General features: G+C 39.7%; 1 protein-coding gene across 2 annotated transcripts in view; it reads right to left on the reverse strand.

The window, feature by feature from the left end:
* Positions 1 to 725: 725 nt before the first annotated feature.
* Positions 726 to 18,152, reverse strand: part of DDX50 (DExD-box helicase 50) — a 155,231-nt gene continuing 137,804 nt past the window's right edge. For both annotated transcript variants that reach the window (XM_025395928.1, XM_025395926.1), the window contains exons 9-15: positions 14,297 to 14,458; positions 13,739 to 13,858; positions 12,646 to 12,719; positions 11,963 to 12,122; positions 7,186 to 7,320; positions 4,798 to 4,842; positions 726 to 1,226 (exon numbers count right to left, since the gene is read on the reverse strand). In XM_025395928.1, the coding sequence (XP_025251713.1) occupies positions 948 to 1,226; positions 4,798 to 4,842; positions 7,186 to 7,320; positions 11,963 to 12,122; positions 12,646 to 12,719; positions 13,739 to 13,858; positions 14,297 to 14,458 (975 nt within the window). In that variant the 3' untranslated portion in view covers positions 726 to 947. The remainder of the gene's footprint in view (positions 1,227 to 4,797; positions 4,843 to 7,185; positions 7,321 to 11,962; positions 12,123 to 12,645; positions 12,720 to 13,738; positions 13,859 to 14,296; positions 14,459 to 18,152) is intronic.

Here is an 18,152-nt window from a genome sequence, read left to right on the forward strand (position 1 = left end):
CACTGTCTTAGCTTTCATTTGTTAAGTCTGTAATAATTGACTCTAAGTTTCTTAAGGATAGTGATTATGCCTTATTCACAACTATACTCCCCAGTGGTTAGCATAGTGATGGAAACATAGTAGAAATTCAATAAATATCTGTGGAATAAATTAATGAGTATGCACTGTTTGCACACCCTTTTAATTAACTGTATCTAGACTAAAATGATACACCTAACTAACCATGTCACCAGTTTACACAGTCCTTTAATGTAGAAGGGAATTTCTTATTTTTATCACATAACCTATGGAAGGAATGATATGAATACAAATACATCACATTTTGTAAAATGCAGGTAATCTTACGTTAAGATTAGCTTGACTACCAAGTTTTGTTTGTTTTGAGACAGAGTCTCACTCTATTGCCCAGGCTGGAGTGCAGTGACATGATCTCAGCACACTGCAACCTCCGCCTCCTAGGTTCAAGCGATTCTCCTGCCTCAGCCTCCCAAGTAGCTGGGATTACAGGCATGCGCCACCATGTCCAGCTAAATTTTGTATTTTTAACAGAGTTGGGGTTTCACCATGTTGGTCAGGCTGGTCTCAAACTCCTGACCTCAAGTGATCCGCCCACCACAGCCTCCCAAAGCGCTGGGATTATAGCCATGAGTCACCACACTTGGCCTGACTGCCAAGTTTGTAAAGATATTTTTAAGATTACACTGAGAAAATTCTTAACACGTAAGTGAAAAGAGACAATAAAAGGAGGTTTTTTTATTCAAAGGTATAACTGGATAAGTAGATTTGTTTACAACCATTCTTGTGAAATACTTTTTAAAAAAATACGACCAACTTCTTTGCAAATAGCAGACACATACCTCAACTATGATGACCTAATTTTTGGTGGATAATGTACATGATTAGGCAGAAATAGGCAAGCTCACACTGGTAGATTAACTATCAAATACTCAGTCAAAACTCCGTTTGTGGCCCCCACTTCTTGATCGATTCCTATTCCCACTTCGTCTTCTACCATCTTGTCGACTTCCTGAGCGACTCCCTTGTCGACTCTGTCTACCTGACCGGCCACCAGATCGACCACCTGACCGGCCTGACCGGCCCGATCGACCACTTGACCAGCCACTCCTCTGTCTGGAATTAGAAGATGTGTTTCCATCATAATATTCTTCAATTTCAGGTAATTTGGCTGGCACTGAGAGTATCCAGTCGGAATCATGCCACTCTGCCTGTTAGGGGAATTTACAGGATTAATATAAATGCAAAATAGAAACCATAAGTAAACATGTAAGTATAGAAGACACCTTTTTCATATCTATTAGCTAAAGGCCATCTATTCTGTTAAAGTATCTGGAACAAAAATGAAAACCAGAAAATAAGCAAAAATATTTTCTATTTTTGAGATCATAAATTCATACTCAATTCATAAATTCTAAAATTAAACTATGTATTACTAATTAAATATACTAATTACATTCTATAAATATGCATTCTAAATAAATACACATTCAAAATTCTAACATTCTAAATAAATATACTTCTAATAAATAAATCCTAACATTCTAAATATACATTCTAAAATTATACTACATATTACGAATTAAATATACTAATTAAATAAATGTATAAAAGTATACATTATACTCAGTTTATACATTCTAAAACAGCACTATTTGGTATCTCAGCACATTTATCTAATAAATTCTAACATTCTAAATAAATATATTCTAATAAATAAATATACATTCAAAATTATACTATGTATTAATAAATATACTGATTAAATAAATGTATAAAAGTATACATTATACTCAGTTTATACATTCTTTTTGAGACGGAGTCTTGCTCTGTCACCCAGGCTGAAGTGCAGTGGCCAGATCTCAGCTCACTGCAAGCTCCGCCTCCCGGCTTAACGCCATTCTCCTGCCTCAGCCTCCCGAGTAGCTGGGACTACAGGCGCCCGCCACCTTGCCCGGCTAGTTTTTTCTTTTTTGTATTTTTTAGTAGAGACGGGGTTTCAGCGGGTTAGCCAGGATGGTCTCGATCTCCTGACCTTGTGATCCGCCTGTCTCGGCCTCCCGAAGTGCTGGGATTACAGGCTTGAGCCACCGTGCCCGGCTTCAGTTTATACATTCTAAAACAGCACTATTTGGTATCTCAGCACAATGCAGATAGGCCATTAATAAGTAGTGCATTGTTTTCAGCAGGTACACTGACAAGCAAAAAGTAAAAGAGCCCATGATGGAGATTAAATACAAGTCAACACCAGCCAAGGACTAAAAAATGTAGCCACCGGAAACACTTTGATATTGGAGTAAACAAGTGAAGATATACAAATTGGTAACCTATAAGAACATCACTATTTTATATCTTGCTACACTAACTGTTCCTTATTGTGATCATGAGTTGGCAAGGAAAGTTATTATTGGCTGGGCACAGTGGCTCATGTCTGTAATTCCAGCACTCTGGGAGGCCGAGGTGGGCAGATCACTTGAGGTCAGGAGTTCGAGACCAGCCTGGCCAACGTGGTGCAACCTCAACTCTACTAGAAATACAAAAATTAGTCAGGTGTGGTAGTGAGTGCCTGTAATCCCAGTTACTCAGGAGGCTGAGGCAGGAGAATTGCTTGAACCTGGGAGGCAGAGGTTTCAGTGAGCCTAGATCGTGCCACTACACTCCAGCCTGGGCAACAGAGAGAGACTCTGTCTCAAAAAAAGTTGTTATTAAGACACCCTGTTGCTAAGGCTATCTTTCTTTCCAATACTGGTACTTTTTGGGAAAAGACAAACGAACATACCACTGGTGGGTTTGGCAATATATAACCAAAATTTTAAAATACAGGCACTAACCTTTTGGCCAAGCAATCACATTTAAAAAAGAGAGAAACATGGCAATGCATAAAGAATTCGCTATACTAATGTTTAGGGCAGTCCTAATAATAGTAAATTTTAGAAAAAATATAAATTTCAGAAAATAGGACACTGGTTAAGAAAACCAGCCACCCAAATGCCAAAATGTCAGGGAGTAATTAAAAATAAGTAACTGTGGCTGGGTGCAATGGCTCACACCTGTGAACCCAGTACTTTGGGAGGCTGAGGTGGGAGGATCACTTGAGACCAAGAGTTTGAGACCAGCCTGGGCAACATAGCAAGACCCCATCTCTATTTAAAAATATAAAAAGGCCAGGCGCAGTGGCTCAAGCCTGTAATCCCAGCACTTTGGGAGGCCAAGGCGGGCAGATCATGAGGTCAAGAGATCAAGACCATCCTGGCTAACATGGTGAAACCCCATCTCTATTAAAAATACAAAAATTTCATCCTGGCTAACAGTGAAACCACGTCTCTACTAAAAATACAAAAAATTAGCCGAGTGTGGTGGCGGGCGCCTGTAGTCCCAGCTACCCAGGAGGCTGAGGGATGAGAATCGCTTGAACTCGGGAGGCGGAGGTTGCAGTGAGCTGAGATTGCACCACTGCACTCCAGCCTGGCAATAGAGCAAGACTCTGTCTCAAAAAAAAAAAAAAAAAATTAAAATATAAAAAGAAAAGAAAAAAAGGAACTGTGTTATTGACACAAAAATGTGCCTTTAATATATTCTGAATTTTTAAAAAGACTTCAAAAGCAGAATACTCATTTTTGTTTCAAAGTAGGTATATAAGTATGTACTGAGATATAATAGACAAATTCTTCATTATGGGAATCCAGTAGACAACTTCTTTCTTCAACAGATAAAATACAGGGATACTTTTTTAAAAGAGAGAGGGAGCAGAAAGAACCTATATATTAAAAGAGACTTAAGAAACATCAAATTACCATGTATGAGCTTTATGGACCCTATATTTAAAAAATTTAGGAAACAAATGGAAAAATTTAAACAAAATTGGACGATAATAAGGAATTATTATTTTGGGGGAGTTTAATTATGGTATTATGATAATGTATTTTTTTAAAGTCGTTAATATTTAGAAATATGCAAATGTTTATGGTTGAAATGACAGAATACCTAGAATTTATTTCAAAAGAGTGCAGAAAAGTGGGTAAGTAGATGAACACAGAAATGAAACAAAACTCGCTATGAACTGATCATTGTTGAAGCTGAGTGTTGGGTATATGGAGATTCATTATACAAGTCCCTCATCTAAAAAATATGTTTGAAATGATTTATAATAAAAAATTTTTTGCTGGGTATGGTGGCTCACACCAACATTCCCAACACTTTGGGAGGTCAAGGTGGGAGGATCACTTGAGGCCAGGAGTTCAAGACCAACCTGTGCTACAGACTCTGTCTCTACAAAATTTTTTTAAAAATTAGCCAGGCATGGGGCCAGGAGCAGTGGCTCACACCTGTAATCCCAGCACTTTGGGAGGCCGAGGCGGGTGGATCACCTGAGGTCGGGAGTTTCAGACCAGCCTGACCAACATGGAGAAACCCCATCTCTACTAAAAAAAAAAAAAAAAAAAAAAAAAGAAAGTTATCCGGGTGTGGTGGCACATGTTAGCCAGCAATAGTGGCACATGCCTTGTAGTCCTAGCTACTTGGGAGTCTGAGGTGGGAGGATCACTTCAGCCCAGGAATTCAAGGTTGCAATGAGTTATGATCATGCCACTGCACTCCAGACTGAGAGAGACTCCATCTCTTTAAAAATACATTTAAGTTTAAGACAGACTAGTTATTTTATATTAAGGAATTCTTCATTGATTTAGGCATGATAATGACATTGTGACTATGATTCCCAAAATATCCCAATCTAAATGTTAGAGAATGTACTCAACTATTTAAAAGATAAAATTTTAAAAATACCTGTAACCTTTCTGACTCAGTTGTGGGAACATCAAAGCAAACACCCTAAAAGCAAAACAAAGCAAAACATTTTAAATTACATGCATATGTGTGTTGATTTTTTTATTTTACTAATAATGCATGACTCAGTGGCTGCTTAATATATTTTCTAAATTTAAAAAGTTAACTAAACACATTATCCAATAAGAATTTACAACTACTGCTAAGAATCTAGAGTATTCTCTAGAAGAGTTTGTATAGACACTGTATGTTGTTCCATGTGCCCTGTAAAATGATCCTTCTAATAAATTTCTTTTAAAATTTAATGACGGAAAGTTTCATTTATAAAGAGCTGCAATAGGCCAGGCGTGGTAGTTCATGAATCCCAGCACTTTTCGGAGGCCAAAGTGGACAGATTGTTTGAGTCCAGGAATTCGATCGAGACCAGCCTGGGCAATATAGGGAAAACCCCATCTCTACAAAAAAAAAAAAAGCAAAAATTATCCAGGTGTGGTGATGCATGACTGTAGTCCCAGCAACTCGGGAGGCTGAGGTGGGAGTGGGAGGATCACTTGGGTCTGGGAGGTGGAAGTGGCAATGAGCTGAGATCACGCCACTGCACTCCAGCCTAGGTGACAGGGTGAGACCCTGTCTCAAAAAAAAGAAAAAAGCTGCAATATTTATTAGATAAGAATTATATAACCCAAGATGTTTCTTCCATGGTCTTAGTTGTCAATAAGCTGAAAATTAATTTAACACTCAAGTATAGCAACTAGTTTGGCCTATATGTCTTGTTATTTTTTCCCTCCCCTCTACATTTTTTTCCTGAAAGTATGTATTTGTCTCATACTTGCCCCACATCCTTTTTTTTTTTTTTTTTTTTTTTTTTGAGACAGTCTCTCTCTGTCGCTCAGGCTGGAGTGCAGTGGCGCAATCTCGGCTCACTGCAAGCTCCGCCTCCCGGGTTCATGCCATTCTCCTGCCTCAGCCTCCCAAGTAGCTGGACTACAGGCGCCCGCCACCACACCCAGCTAATTTTTTGTATTTGTAGTAGAGACGGGGTTTCACCGTGTTAGCCAGGATGGTCTCGATCTCCTGACCTCGTGATCTGCCCACCTTGGCCTCCCAAAGTGCTGGGATTACAGGCGTGAGCCACCGCGCCCGGCCACCACATCCTTTTTAAAGGTAAGTAATATTAAACTTTGAGAGAGATGATTATTTGCAATAAACAATCTAGTTAATAAATTCCAAGCTAGAATGAACCTATACAGTAAAGTTAAATTAATAACATAACATCATTTTTCAAAACCATTAAAAGAAATCAGTCACAAGATTACAGTTTTAATTTTGCTATCTAAATGTATTAAAATATTTATTTAATTCATATCATTAATTCATTAACAACGAAGAGCAGGGCACTTAAAAACTAACCTGCATGTCCTCAAAATTATAGAACTGCTTAACTACTGCAATCATAAGCTACTTAGTCTTACAAAATAAACACACATGCCAGGTGCAGTGGCTCAAGCCTGTAATCCCAGCACTTTGGGAGGCTGAGGCAGGTGAATCCTTTGAGCTCAGGAGTTCAAGACCAGCCTGGGCAACATGGCAAAATCCTGTCTTTACCAAAATAATAATAATAATAATAATAATAATAATAATAATAATAATAATATGGGCAGAGTATGGTGGCTCATGCCTGTAATCCCAGCACTTTGGGAGGCTGAAGCAGGAGGATCACCTGAGGTCAGGAGTTCAAGACCAGCCCTGGTCAACATGGTGAAACCCCATCTCTACTAAAAATATAAAAATTAGCTGGGCATAGTGGCGGGCGCCTGTAATCTCAGCTACTCGGGAGGCTGAGGCAGGAGAATTGCTTAAACCCAGGAGGCACAGGTTGCAGTGAGCCAAGATTGTGCCACTGCACTCCAGCCTGGGTGACAAGAGTGAAACTCTGTCTCAAAAATAAAAATAATAATACAAAAAGGCTAGGTGCAGTGGCTCACACCTATAATCCCAGTAGTTTGGGAGTCCAAGACAAGAGGATCACTTGAGTCCCAGAGTTCAAGACCAGCCTGAGCAAATAGTGAGACCTCATCAGTGTAAAGTAGTAAATAAATAAAATCTAAAAAATAAAAAGAATAAACACATGTACACAACCACATACAGTATGTGGCAGAAACTTAGATAACTTGGGTATCAGATAGTCAAACTGAACAGAATGACTTACAGCTCTAGAGGAATGGGTTACATATATAATGCCCAAATTTATAACTGGAAACAAACTAACAAAGAGAAAACAGTATTATTCACGCCATTAGGCTTCAAAGAGAAAACAAAATTTGCTAGTGTTTGTAAACATTTGGGGTAGTTGATTAAAAAGCTTTTTAATTGTCTAGAAAAGCCTACCATATTTCCTTTCAGGAGGCACATTCTGGTAATCTGAGACACTGCATTACTACTCAGCTTTCTGTTAAGTTCTTTCCAAGCACAGCTGACATCCTGTATTTCCTCTAGGCTTTCCAGAGTCATGGTCACAAATCCCTTGAGGAATAAAAACCACATTATGTTTGGAAATAAATCAGCAGCAGCAGTACAATGAAATTCTAACTCTATAATCCTTCAAGATGTAACTGTGCATTTCTTATGAGCCAAAAGTATATAACACTGCAGCTAAAAAAATTTTTTTTTTTTTTTTTTTTTTTTTTGAGACAGAGTCTTGCTCTGTTGCCCAGGCTGGAGTGCAGTGGCCGGATCTCAGCTCACTGCAAGCTCCGCCTCCCGGGTTTACGTCATTCTCCTGCCTCAGCCTCCCGAGTAGCTGGGACTACAGGCGCCTGCCACCTCGCCCGGCTAGTTTTTTTTTTAATTTTTATTTTTTAGTAGAGACGGGGTTTCACCGTGTTAGCCAGGATGGTCTTGATCTCCTGACCTTGTGATCCGCTCGTCTAGGCCTCCCAAAGTGCTGGGATTACAGGCTTGAGCCACCGCGCCCGGCCTTTTTTTTTTTTTTTTTTTTTTGAGACGGAGTCCCGCGCTGTCGCCCAGGCTGGAGTGCAGTGGCGCGATCTCGGCTCACTGCAAGCTCCGCCTCCCGGGTTCACGCCATTCTCCTGCCTCAGCCTCCTGAGTAGCTGGGACTACAGGCGCCCGCCACCGCGCCCGGCTAATTTTTTTGTATTTTTAGTAGAGACGGGGTTTCACTGTGGTCTCGATCTCCTGACCTTGTGATCCGCCCGCCTCGGCCTCCCAAAGTGCTGGGATTACAGGCGTGAGCCACCGCGCCCGGCCTAAAAAAATTTTTTGAAACTACATTATTAGAATAGTGTTTACAGATAATTGAAAGTACTATCCTATGTATTGCTGCAAGACTCTATTTAATTCTAACCACTATGCTTTAAGAGAGAATTAAGAATTAAGCAAACCAGAGCCAAGAAAGACAACATGGAAGTGAAGAATTAAGGAAATGTTGAGGGAGTCAAAGTCAGCTTGGAGTGAAAACCTTGGCTAGGTGTGGTGGCTCACACCTGTAATCTCAGCACTTTAGGAAACCAAGGCGGGAGGGTCACTTGAGCCCGGGAGTTGAGACCAGCCTAGGCAACATGGTGAAATGCCATTGCTACAAAAAAAAAAAAAAAAATTAGCCAGGCATGGTGGCCCACTCCTACAGTCCCAGCTACTCGGGAGGCTTGAGCCCAGGAGCCCAGGAGGCAGAGGTTGCAGTGAGCCGAGATTGCACCACTGCACTCCAGCCTGGGTGACAGAACTAGACCCTGTCTCAAATAAATAAATAAATAAATAAATAAATAAATAAATAAATAAATAAATACAACATAAGACAGAACTAGACCCTGTCTCAAATAAATAAATAAATAAATAAATAAATAAATAAATAAATACAACATAAATTTCTTTAACCTTTTTTTTTTTTTTTAAAAGACAGGGTCTCGCTCTGTCACCCAGGCTGGAATGCAGTGGCATGATCTTAGCTCACTGCACCCTCAACCTTCTGGGCACAAGCAATCCTCTCACCTCAGCCCCACAAGCATCAGGAACTACAGGTGTGTGCCACCATGCTGTGCTAATTTTTGTATTAGTAGAGACGGGGTTGCTCAGGTTGGTCTTGAACTTCTGGACTCAGTCTGCCTGCTTCAGCCTCCCAAAGTGCTAGGATTACAGGCATGAGCCACCATGCCTGACCAATTTCTTTAAACTTTTGAAGGACTGTTACATAAGCAAAAATTATTTGTTCTGTAAAGCTTCACTAATTGCAAAAGAATCAACATTAAGAAGATATGGGGATGCATTCAGCAAACAAATATTTATTGAGTGCCCCCTATGTATGTGCCACAGACTGTACTAGGTGCTAGAGATTCAGCAATAAGTAGTCCTTTCTCTCATGGAGAGTAGATTCTAGTGCATGTGCATGTACCTACACCTGTATGTGGGGTTGGGTGGGTACACAGTAAACAAATAAGCAAATATATGGAATATCATATAGTAAGCATCACGAATAGGAATAAAGCAGCGCTTAGAGAACAAAGAGTACAGGGAGGAGTAAGCTATTTTAGAGTGATCAAGAAAGACCTCTCTGGTATGATATTTGAGCAGAGACCAGAATGAAGTAAAGGAGTAAGCAACATGGTTATTAGAGGGAAAGAACATTCAAGACAATGAAAGTAAGCGCAAAGGCCTTGTGTAATAGTTAAGTTTATGTCTGAGGAAAACCAAATAGGTTAGGGTGTCTGAAATAAGAAAGGGGAGAGTGATAAGAGATTATATCAAGGAGACAGCAAGAGGAAAAGCCTATAGGACATTCATGATAAAGACTGGATTTTGGTTTAACCCATGAAAGAAATTTAAAGCCACTAACACCCTGTTTCTAAGATATTTAATCAGAGATTAAATGACCCATCTGTCAAAGAGGGATTCTTTATTGGATGAGGGTTGAGACTAAATAACTTCTTAGGTACTTCTTAGCTCAAATCTCAATGCTTTCTAAAGATGTATGTTTTAAATACTGTCTTAAGAAGCATTTGGTGGGTTATTAGGGATAGGATATTTGCTCAATGCTAAAGTATCACCCCACAAGTTACTAATTACAGAAAGTAAAATACACCTTTAAAATATGGCAGTTTCCATCTTAAACAAATGCTCAAACTAAGCATTACTAGTACTGGAACAACCTAACATTTTATGCCTCTTGATGTGATGCAGTATGAGGTACATATTAACTATAAAGTACCCTTGCCAAAAATATTTAACCTAAATATAAAAACCAAGCTTTGATATTACTTCCAGTTTAAAAGAGGATAAAGGCAAAAGTTAAATGATGTTTGAAGAGATTCGGACAAATTCAGACAGTGAGATACTATACCAAACAACCGACCTAGACTCTTCACCAAATCAATATCAGAAAAAAATTAAAAAGATGGGAAAACAGTTCCAGACTAAAAAAGACTAAAGAGACATAATACCAAATGTAACATATTTAACTAGATTCTGAATTTTTAAAAAGATACATACAAACAGGTATATGTATACATACGGATAAATGGAATGGAGCCCAATAAGTCACTCGAAGCAAAATGACATTTAGCTAAACTATTACCATCTACCAGGTAGAAACCATCAGATACCCCAGCTGCATTCATTTGCACTACACCAAATAAGTCACATCCAAGTGAACCTGCCCTGCCCTTTTTGTTCCCTCCTACCCATCACAGGGATGTGCTGCCCAAAATTAGTCTGTTCTGTTATTTGAAAATCCCACCAGCAGGCTCCAGTCTTATAGATGTCTCCAGGACCAGGCTCGCTAACTCTCTCTCCACTCAGACATAAAAGAACTCTTATTTAAAATTCTCTTCACCAAGAAACTCCCCTCACTTACACCTGAATAAGTAAAAAATATCTGAGCTACCTGCACCAATGGTTCTGGTGTGGTATGTTTTGGCATGTGATATGAACCTGGTAGCAGGCGAGTTCAGATGGTGTCACACTTACACAACCCCTCCACACACACACAGGCATTTACTTACTTTGCATGCTACTGTGTTAATTGTGCAGAGTCTATTTCTTACTTTGCAGGATTCCATGGAAACTTACAAAATGAAATGTAGGTTCTGGTATACAAGTTTCAGTTAACAAAGGTCTGTGCAAAGTAAGCATTTCCTATATTTCTCTCCAAATACCCAGACAGACATTTTCAGGATAATGAGAAAAAAATGGATATAAACTAAATATTAGATGATAATACAGAACTATCATTACTTTTCACAGATAAGCTTATTAGATTGTGGTTATGTAGCAGAATATCCTTATTCTCAGAGGATGCATGTTGAAATATTTAGGGATGGTATCACAGTGTTTCAACTTACTTTCAAATGGTTTAGGAAAAAAATACAGGCTGGGTGAGGTGGCTCACGCCTGTAATCCCAGCACTTTGGGAGGCTGAGGAGGGTGGATCACCTGAGGTCAGGAGTTTGAGACCAGCCTGACCAATATGGTGAAACCCCGTCTCTATTAAAAATACAAAAATTAGCTGGGCGTGGTGGCATGTGCCTGTGGTCCCAGCTACTCAGGAGGCTGAGACAGGAGAATTGCTTGAACCTGGGAGGCAGAGGTTGCAGTGAGCCAAGATCGCGCAATTGCACTCCAGCCTGGGCAACAGAACAAGACTCCATCTCAAAAAATATATATATACTTATAAAGTTATAAAGCAAGAAGGAAGATATTGAATGGTTCCTAAAACAAAGAAATGATAAATGTTTAAGACGATGGATATGCTAATGACCCTGATCTGATCCCTATACACAGTATGTATTGAAACATCACTACATACCCTTTAAATATGTACAATTATTACATGTCATATTTTTTTAAAAATTACATATTAAGAGCTCAAAAAGGATATAAAGCAAATGATACACACTATTAACAGTTGAATCTAGGTGGATTGTATGTGGTTACTGCATTATTCTTTCAGTTTTTCTGTGGATTTGAAAAATTTGGAAGAGGTGATTGTCAAAAAAGGATTTATTAGAGAGTAGAAATAAAGAGACCAGTTTCTCATAGAGCAAAACAGTTTTTTTCTGCACAAAAAGCACAGTAATTCACTATACAATATTTACTATAGTTCAATTTTAACCTTTTCCCACTCAAGTACAATTTTCTCACAGATTTCTACCTTATCAGAGGTGATCAAAGATCGTGGTTCGAAGCTTGATGCACCAGAAATGTGGGCTAAAGCTGCAGCCAATGCATCCACTGCCCCTTTCTCTTCTATCAGTCTCTGAGCTGATGGTCGGAAAAAATCAACAGCAGCATAAGAAACGGAAGCCAGAGACCTATGGTTTAAAAATAGTATTTTTGGTCAAGACACAGGGAAAAAATAAAAGATGAGAGGATAAACGGGAAAAAGAAAGAGTAATTTTTTTTTTTTTTTTGAGACAGAGCCTTGCTCTGTCACCCAGTCTGGAGTGCACTGGCCCGATCTTGGCTCACTGCAGCCTCAACCTCCCGGGCTCAAGCGATCCTCCCGCCTCAGCCTTCCAAGTAGCTGGGACTACAGGTGCATGCGCCACCATTCCTGGCTAATCTTTGTATTTTTTGTAGAGACAAGGTTCCGCCATGTTGGCCAAGCTAGTCTCAAACTCCTAAGCTCAAGCAATCTGCCCACCTCAGCCTCCCAAAGTGCTGGAATTACAGACATGCACCACAGTGCCCAGCCACATTTTTATATTTTAATATAACTAAATGTCTGCTGGTAAAACTGGTGATTAAAATTTTCCGCTATTTAAACAGGGAGAGCTTACAGATGAATAGCCTAATACAAAAGAAACAATTATTCAGCAAGTTCAGAAAGCATACCTGATGGCATCCATGCTTTTAGATTTAACTAAATCCATTGTAGAAGGAACACCTACACGTTTAAAAGTAATTCCCTGAAAATGAAAGAGTTACATTAAAGAAAAATGGAAGTCTTTACAATTAATTCCTAAATTAATATTTTAATAGTTCGTCGAATTTCTATTTCTTGGAGTTAAAGATTTCATAGCCCTAGCAGATTAAAAGATCTGTTTTTTTTTTTTTTCGTTTTTGAGACAGATTCTTGCTCTGTTGCCCAGGCTGGAGTGTGGTGGCGTGATCTTGGCTCACTGCAACCTCCACCTCCCAGGTTCAAGCAATTCTCCTGCCTCAGCCTCCCTAGTAGCTGGGATTACAGGTGCCTGCCACCATGCCCAGCTAATTTTGGTATTTTTAGTAGAGATGGGGTTTCACCATGTTGGGCAGGCTGGTCTTAAACTCCTGACCCGTCTCCACCTCCCAAAGTGCTGGGATTACAGGCGTGAGCCACTGCACCCAGCCAAGATCTGTTTTTTTCTAATAAATAATCAATTACAAATTTCAGAAAGAGAAAAATAATTTTTTGAATTGCCCCTTAGTTACAATCACGGAATTTCACTTGTAAAACAAGCCTGATTTAAAAAAAAAAAAAAAAGATGTTTAAATCTATCAGCTTTTTCCTTATTTTACAAAGTATATGAAATAGCATATAAAAACACATAAAATTAGGAAAAACTGAAAATTCAGACCACAGAAAACGTACAGTTTCTAAAGAAACTTGTACCATTACTTAAAAGAATCTTAACTATTATTCCAAGACAATCTTTTAGTCACCCATTTACAATGCTGGACTAAGAAGCAGTGAAATCACAATGCACTTCTGATTTTGAAGAGAGAAATTCAAGGAAAAGATGAGAAAGTCAGCTCCACTGTCTTCAAAATAAAAGCTGTATTGAAGTCTTGAAGCTAATATAAATTTAGATCTCCGCAGGCTTCACATCCAAATGCAGCTTAAATTGAGAAAAGTTATGAAGACCTACTTGTGAGAATAATTATAAGAACTCTCTTTTAAGGCACCATTTAGACAATAAGTCTGAAATAATTTAACTCTACTTACTGCTTTTTGTTCCACATATCTTAGTTGACCTCTTTCTCTTGGTTGATAAAAACATATACAAATCCCTGTCCGTCCAGCTCTACCTGTGCGTCCAGAGCGATGGATATAGGACTCAACATCCTAAAGATTATAAGAGGTAATACTTTTTAAACTCTAGCAAGTTCCAGTTATTCTGGAATCCAAATAATAATGTTAATAATAATATATTTATTTCAATCCTGTTGCCCTTTTCAACATTCCAAACAATTATATGTGTGGATTTTGGGGTAAAGGCAATATGATTTAAAACCTTTTAATCCACCTCATCCCAGGTTTCTTTACATGGCAACTTTTTAAAATTCTCTGCCTGATTTTGTTGCTCCATGCTTCAAATCCAAACAACAGAGTTAATCATCTGCAAAGGTATCAGAATCTGATCAATTTAATATCACACTAACAAAAAATGGCTAAGAGCAAGAAGAGATGACATATTTTTCACATCCCAAGCAATATGTTGTAAATCAAATGGTAATTTATAAAATTGCTCTTATTTTTCCCAAATCAAATCCCATTTCCTACCTGAGGAGGAGAACTTTGAATCACCAGGTCAACTTCAGGAATGTCCAAACCACGGGCAGCCACATTGGTTGCCACCAAAACTTTAAAACTACCTTCTCTGAAGCCCTTTAGTGTAATTTCTCTTTGTGACTGTGCAATGTCCCCATGTAAACACTGGGCATTCTATTTGAGAAAGGGGGAGAAAATTAAGTGTTCAGTTCATACTTGCAACTGATAGCACCGCAACACCATCTAGTCTGTGCTCCTTTTGCATGTTTTTAAATCTTATTTTGGTAATTTTAACAACGCATGCTTACTATTTAAAAAAAAGTCAAACATGACAGAAAATATTTAACATAAAATGTAAAAGCTTCCCTAATACTAGTCACTTAGAAATAATTCACTGCTAAGAGTTTGGTAAATATTCTGTCAGACTTTTTTTTTTTTTTTCCCCCAGACAGTTTCACTCTTACTGCCCAGGCTGGAGTGCAATGGAGTGATCCCGGCTCACTACAACCTCCACCTTCCGAGTTCAAGTGATTCTCCTGCCTCAGCCTCCCGAGTAGCTGGGATTACAGGTGCCTGCCACCATGCCCAGCTAATTTTTGTATTTTTAGTAGAAACAGGGTTTCACCATGTTGATCAGGCTGGTCTTGAACTCCTGACCTCAGGTGATCCGCCAGCCTCAGCCTCCCAAAGTGCTGGGATTACAGGTGTGAGCCACCACACCTGGCCCCTTTTTTTTTTTTAAATACACACATACATTACACAAGCATATACTATGACTTTATGTATTTATTTATAACATGAGATATTACATAGGTAGGGTTTTGTAACCTACTTTATAAATTTAGTGTATCTTAGCTATCCACATCTACAGATAAAATGCTACTTAATTTTTTTAAACTGTATATAATTTATTCATATGGATCCTACTGATGAACTTTTGGGCTGTATTCAAATTTTCACCTTTAGAAACAATGCCGCAATGGGCCAGGCGCGGTGGTTCATGCCTGTAATCCCAGAACTCTGGGAGGCCGAGACAGGCAGATCACCTGAGGTCAGGAGTTTGAGACCAGCCTGGCCAACATGGTGAAACCCTGTCTCTACTAAAAATACAAAAAATTAGCCAGGTGTGATGGCAGGCACCTGTAATCCCAGCTACTTGGGAGGCTGAGGCAGGAGAATTGCTTGAACCTGGGAAGCGAAGGTTGCAGTGAGCTGAGATCATGCCATTGCACTCCAGCCTGGGGGACAAGAATGAAGCTTTGTTTCAAAAAAAAAAAAAGAAAAAAAGAAAGAAACAATATTGCAATGAACAACTTTGTACTTGTATCTCTGGATGCCTCAGTATCTGTATATTTCAGTAGGATATATATCTAGAAGTTGAATTTCTGGGCCAAAAATTATGAACACGTAGCATTTTAACAGAAACTGTATTATAAAAAAAACTGTATTACAAAAAAAGTTGTGTACCTTTTATTCTTCAATACTCTGTGAGTATTTATTTCATCATACCCCACCCAGCTTGTATATTATAAATCATTGTAATCTTTGTGAATTTAATAGGCAAAAATAATTTCCCAATGATGTTTTAATTTACATGTCTGTAATTTTTAGTGATGCTGAACTGATTTATATTAGGTTGATCTTCATCTCTGCTGCAAATTTCCTGGTATTATAAATACACTTCCTAGTATTCCTGGCCACTATATTAAAGTCAAAAAGTTCATAACAATGATCAGGCCGGGCTCAGTGGCTCAGGCCTATAAACCCAGCACTTTGGGAGGCTGACATGGGTGGATCACTTGAAGTCAGGAGTTCAAGACCAGCCTGGCCAACATGGTGAACCCTCATCTCTACTAAAAATACAAAGATTAGCCAGGTGTGGTGGTGCATGCCTGTAATCCCAGCTACTCGAGAGGTTGAGGCAGGAGAATCATTTGAACCCGGGAAGTGAAAGTTGCAGTGAGCCATAATCACTCCACTGCACTCTAGCCTGGGCGGCAGAACGAGACTCCGTCTCAAAAAACAAAAGTTCACAACAATAATTTAACCCCAACAGTATTTCAGCCTTGGTATCTAAATAGTTTAATGCATACATGAATGAATTCAGTGAGCACTTGCTATCTGTCTGAATTATACCTGGTTCTAGAACATTCATAAAGAAACACGACTCTGGGGCCACCAGCTGACAGGCATCTTCAATAAATATGACGTGTGCTATCACAGGTGTAAGTTCAGAGTGCTACAGGAATACTTAAGAGGGAAATCTAACTCAATCTTGTTTGAGGGGAAAGCAGCCCTGAAGCTGACACCTAACATCATAAGGAACCACTAGGTAAAAGAAGGAGCAGAAGGCTAGGGAGATCCTGGTAGAAGAAATATCATACATAAAGAGTGGGGAGTGAAACCTACAAATATTTGAGCACTGCTGAAACTGAGTGAAAAGGAAGCGGGGGTGAGAGGATAGGGAGTGAGAGATGAGATTGGAATAGAATATAAACTTTATCCTGAGGACAATATGAAACAATTGAATGATTATAAGCAGGAAAATATCATGAATATATTAAATTATACGACCGGGCACAGTGGCTCATGCCCGTAATCCCAGCACTTTGGGAGGCCAAGGCAGGCGGATCACCTGAGGTCAGGAGTTTGAGACCAACATGGTGAAACCCCGTCTCTACTAAAAGTACTAAAAAAGTAGCCGGGTGTGGTGGCAAGTGCCTGTAATCCCAGAGACTCATGAAGCTGAGGCAGGAGAATCACTGGAACCTGGGAGGCGGAGGTTGCAGTGAGCCGAGATTGTGCCACTGCACTCCAGCCTGGGCGACAGAGCAAGATTCCATCTCTCTTTCTCTCTCTATATATATATAATTTTTTTTTTTTTTTTAGGTTCTGTCACCCACCCACCAGCCTGGGTGACAGAGCAATACCCTGTTTCTAAAAAAGGAAATAAAGAGTTATCAGTGGCCTCACTAAGGTGGTGGCAATAACCACCTATTACTCCACAAATATATAATGACCTACAACATGTTGGGCACTAGGGATAAAAAAGTGAACAAAAATAAGACTGCTGGCTGGGCGTGGTGGCTCACGCCTATAATCCCAGCACTTTTGGAGGCCGAGGCGGGAGGATCACGAGGTCAGGAGATCGAGACCACAGTGAAACCCCATCTCTACTAAAAATAGAAAAAATTAGCCAGGCGTGGTGGCAGGCGCCTGTAGTCCCAGCTACTCGGGAGGCTGAGGCAGGAGAATGGCGAGAACCCAGGAGGCGGAGTTTGCAGTGAGCCGAGATTGTGCCACTGCACTCCAGCCTGGGCGACAGAGCAAGATTCCGTCTCTTTCTCTCTCTATATATATATATAAATTTTTTTTTTTAGGTTCTGTCACCCACCCACCAGCCTGGGTGACAGAGCAATACCCTGTTTCTAAAAAAGGAAATAAAGAGTTATCAGTGGCCTCACTAAGGTGGTGGCAATAACCACCTATTACTCCACAAATATATAATGACCTACAACATGTTGGGCACTAGGGATAAAAAAAGTGAACAAGGCCGGGCGCGGTGGCTCAAGCCTGTAATCCCAGCACTTTGGGAGGCCGAGACGGGCGGATCACGAGGTCAGGAGATCGAGACCATCCTGGCTAACACGGTGAAACCCCGTCTCTACTAAAAAATACAAAAAAAAAACTAGCCAGGCGAGGTGGCGGGCGCCTGTAGTCCCAGCTACTCGGGAGGCTGAGGCAGGAGAATGGCGTAAACCCGGGAGGCGGAGCTTGCAGTGATCTGAGATCCGGCCACTGTACTCCAGCCTGGGCGACAGAGCCAGACTCCGTCTCAAAAAAAAAAAAAAAAAAAAAAAAAAAAAGG

The sequence above is a fragment of the Theropithecus gelada genome, chromosome 9 (genome assembly GCF_003255815.1).
Source record: "Theropithecus gelada isolate Dixy chromosome 9, Tgel_1.0, whole genome shotgun sequence".
Classification (NCBI taxonomy): Eukaryota; Metazoa; Chordata; class Mammalia; order Primates; family Cercopithecidae; genus Theropithecus; species Theropithecus gelada.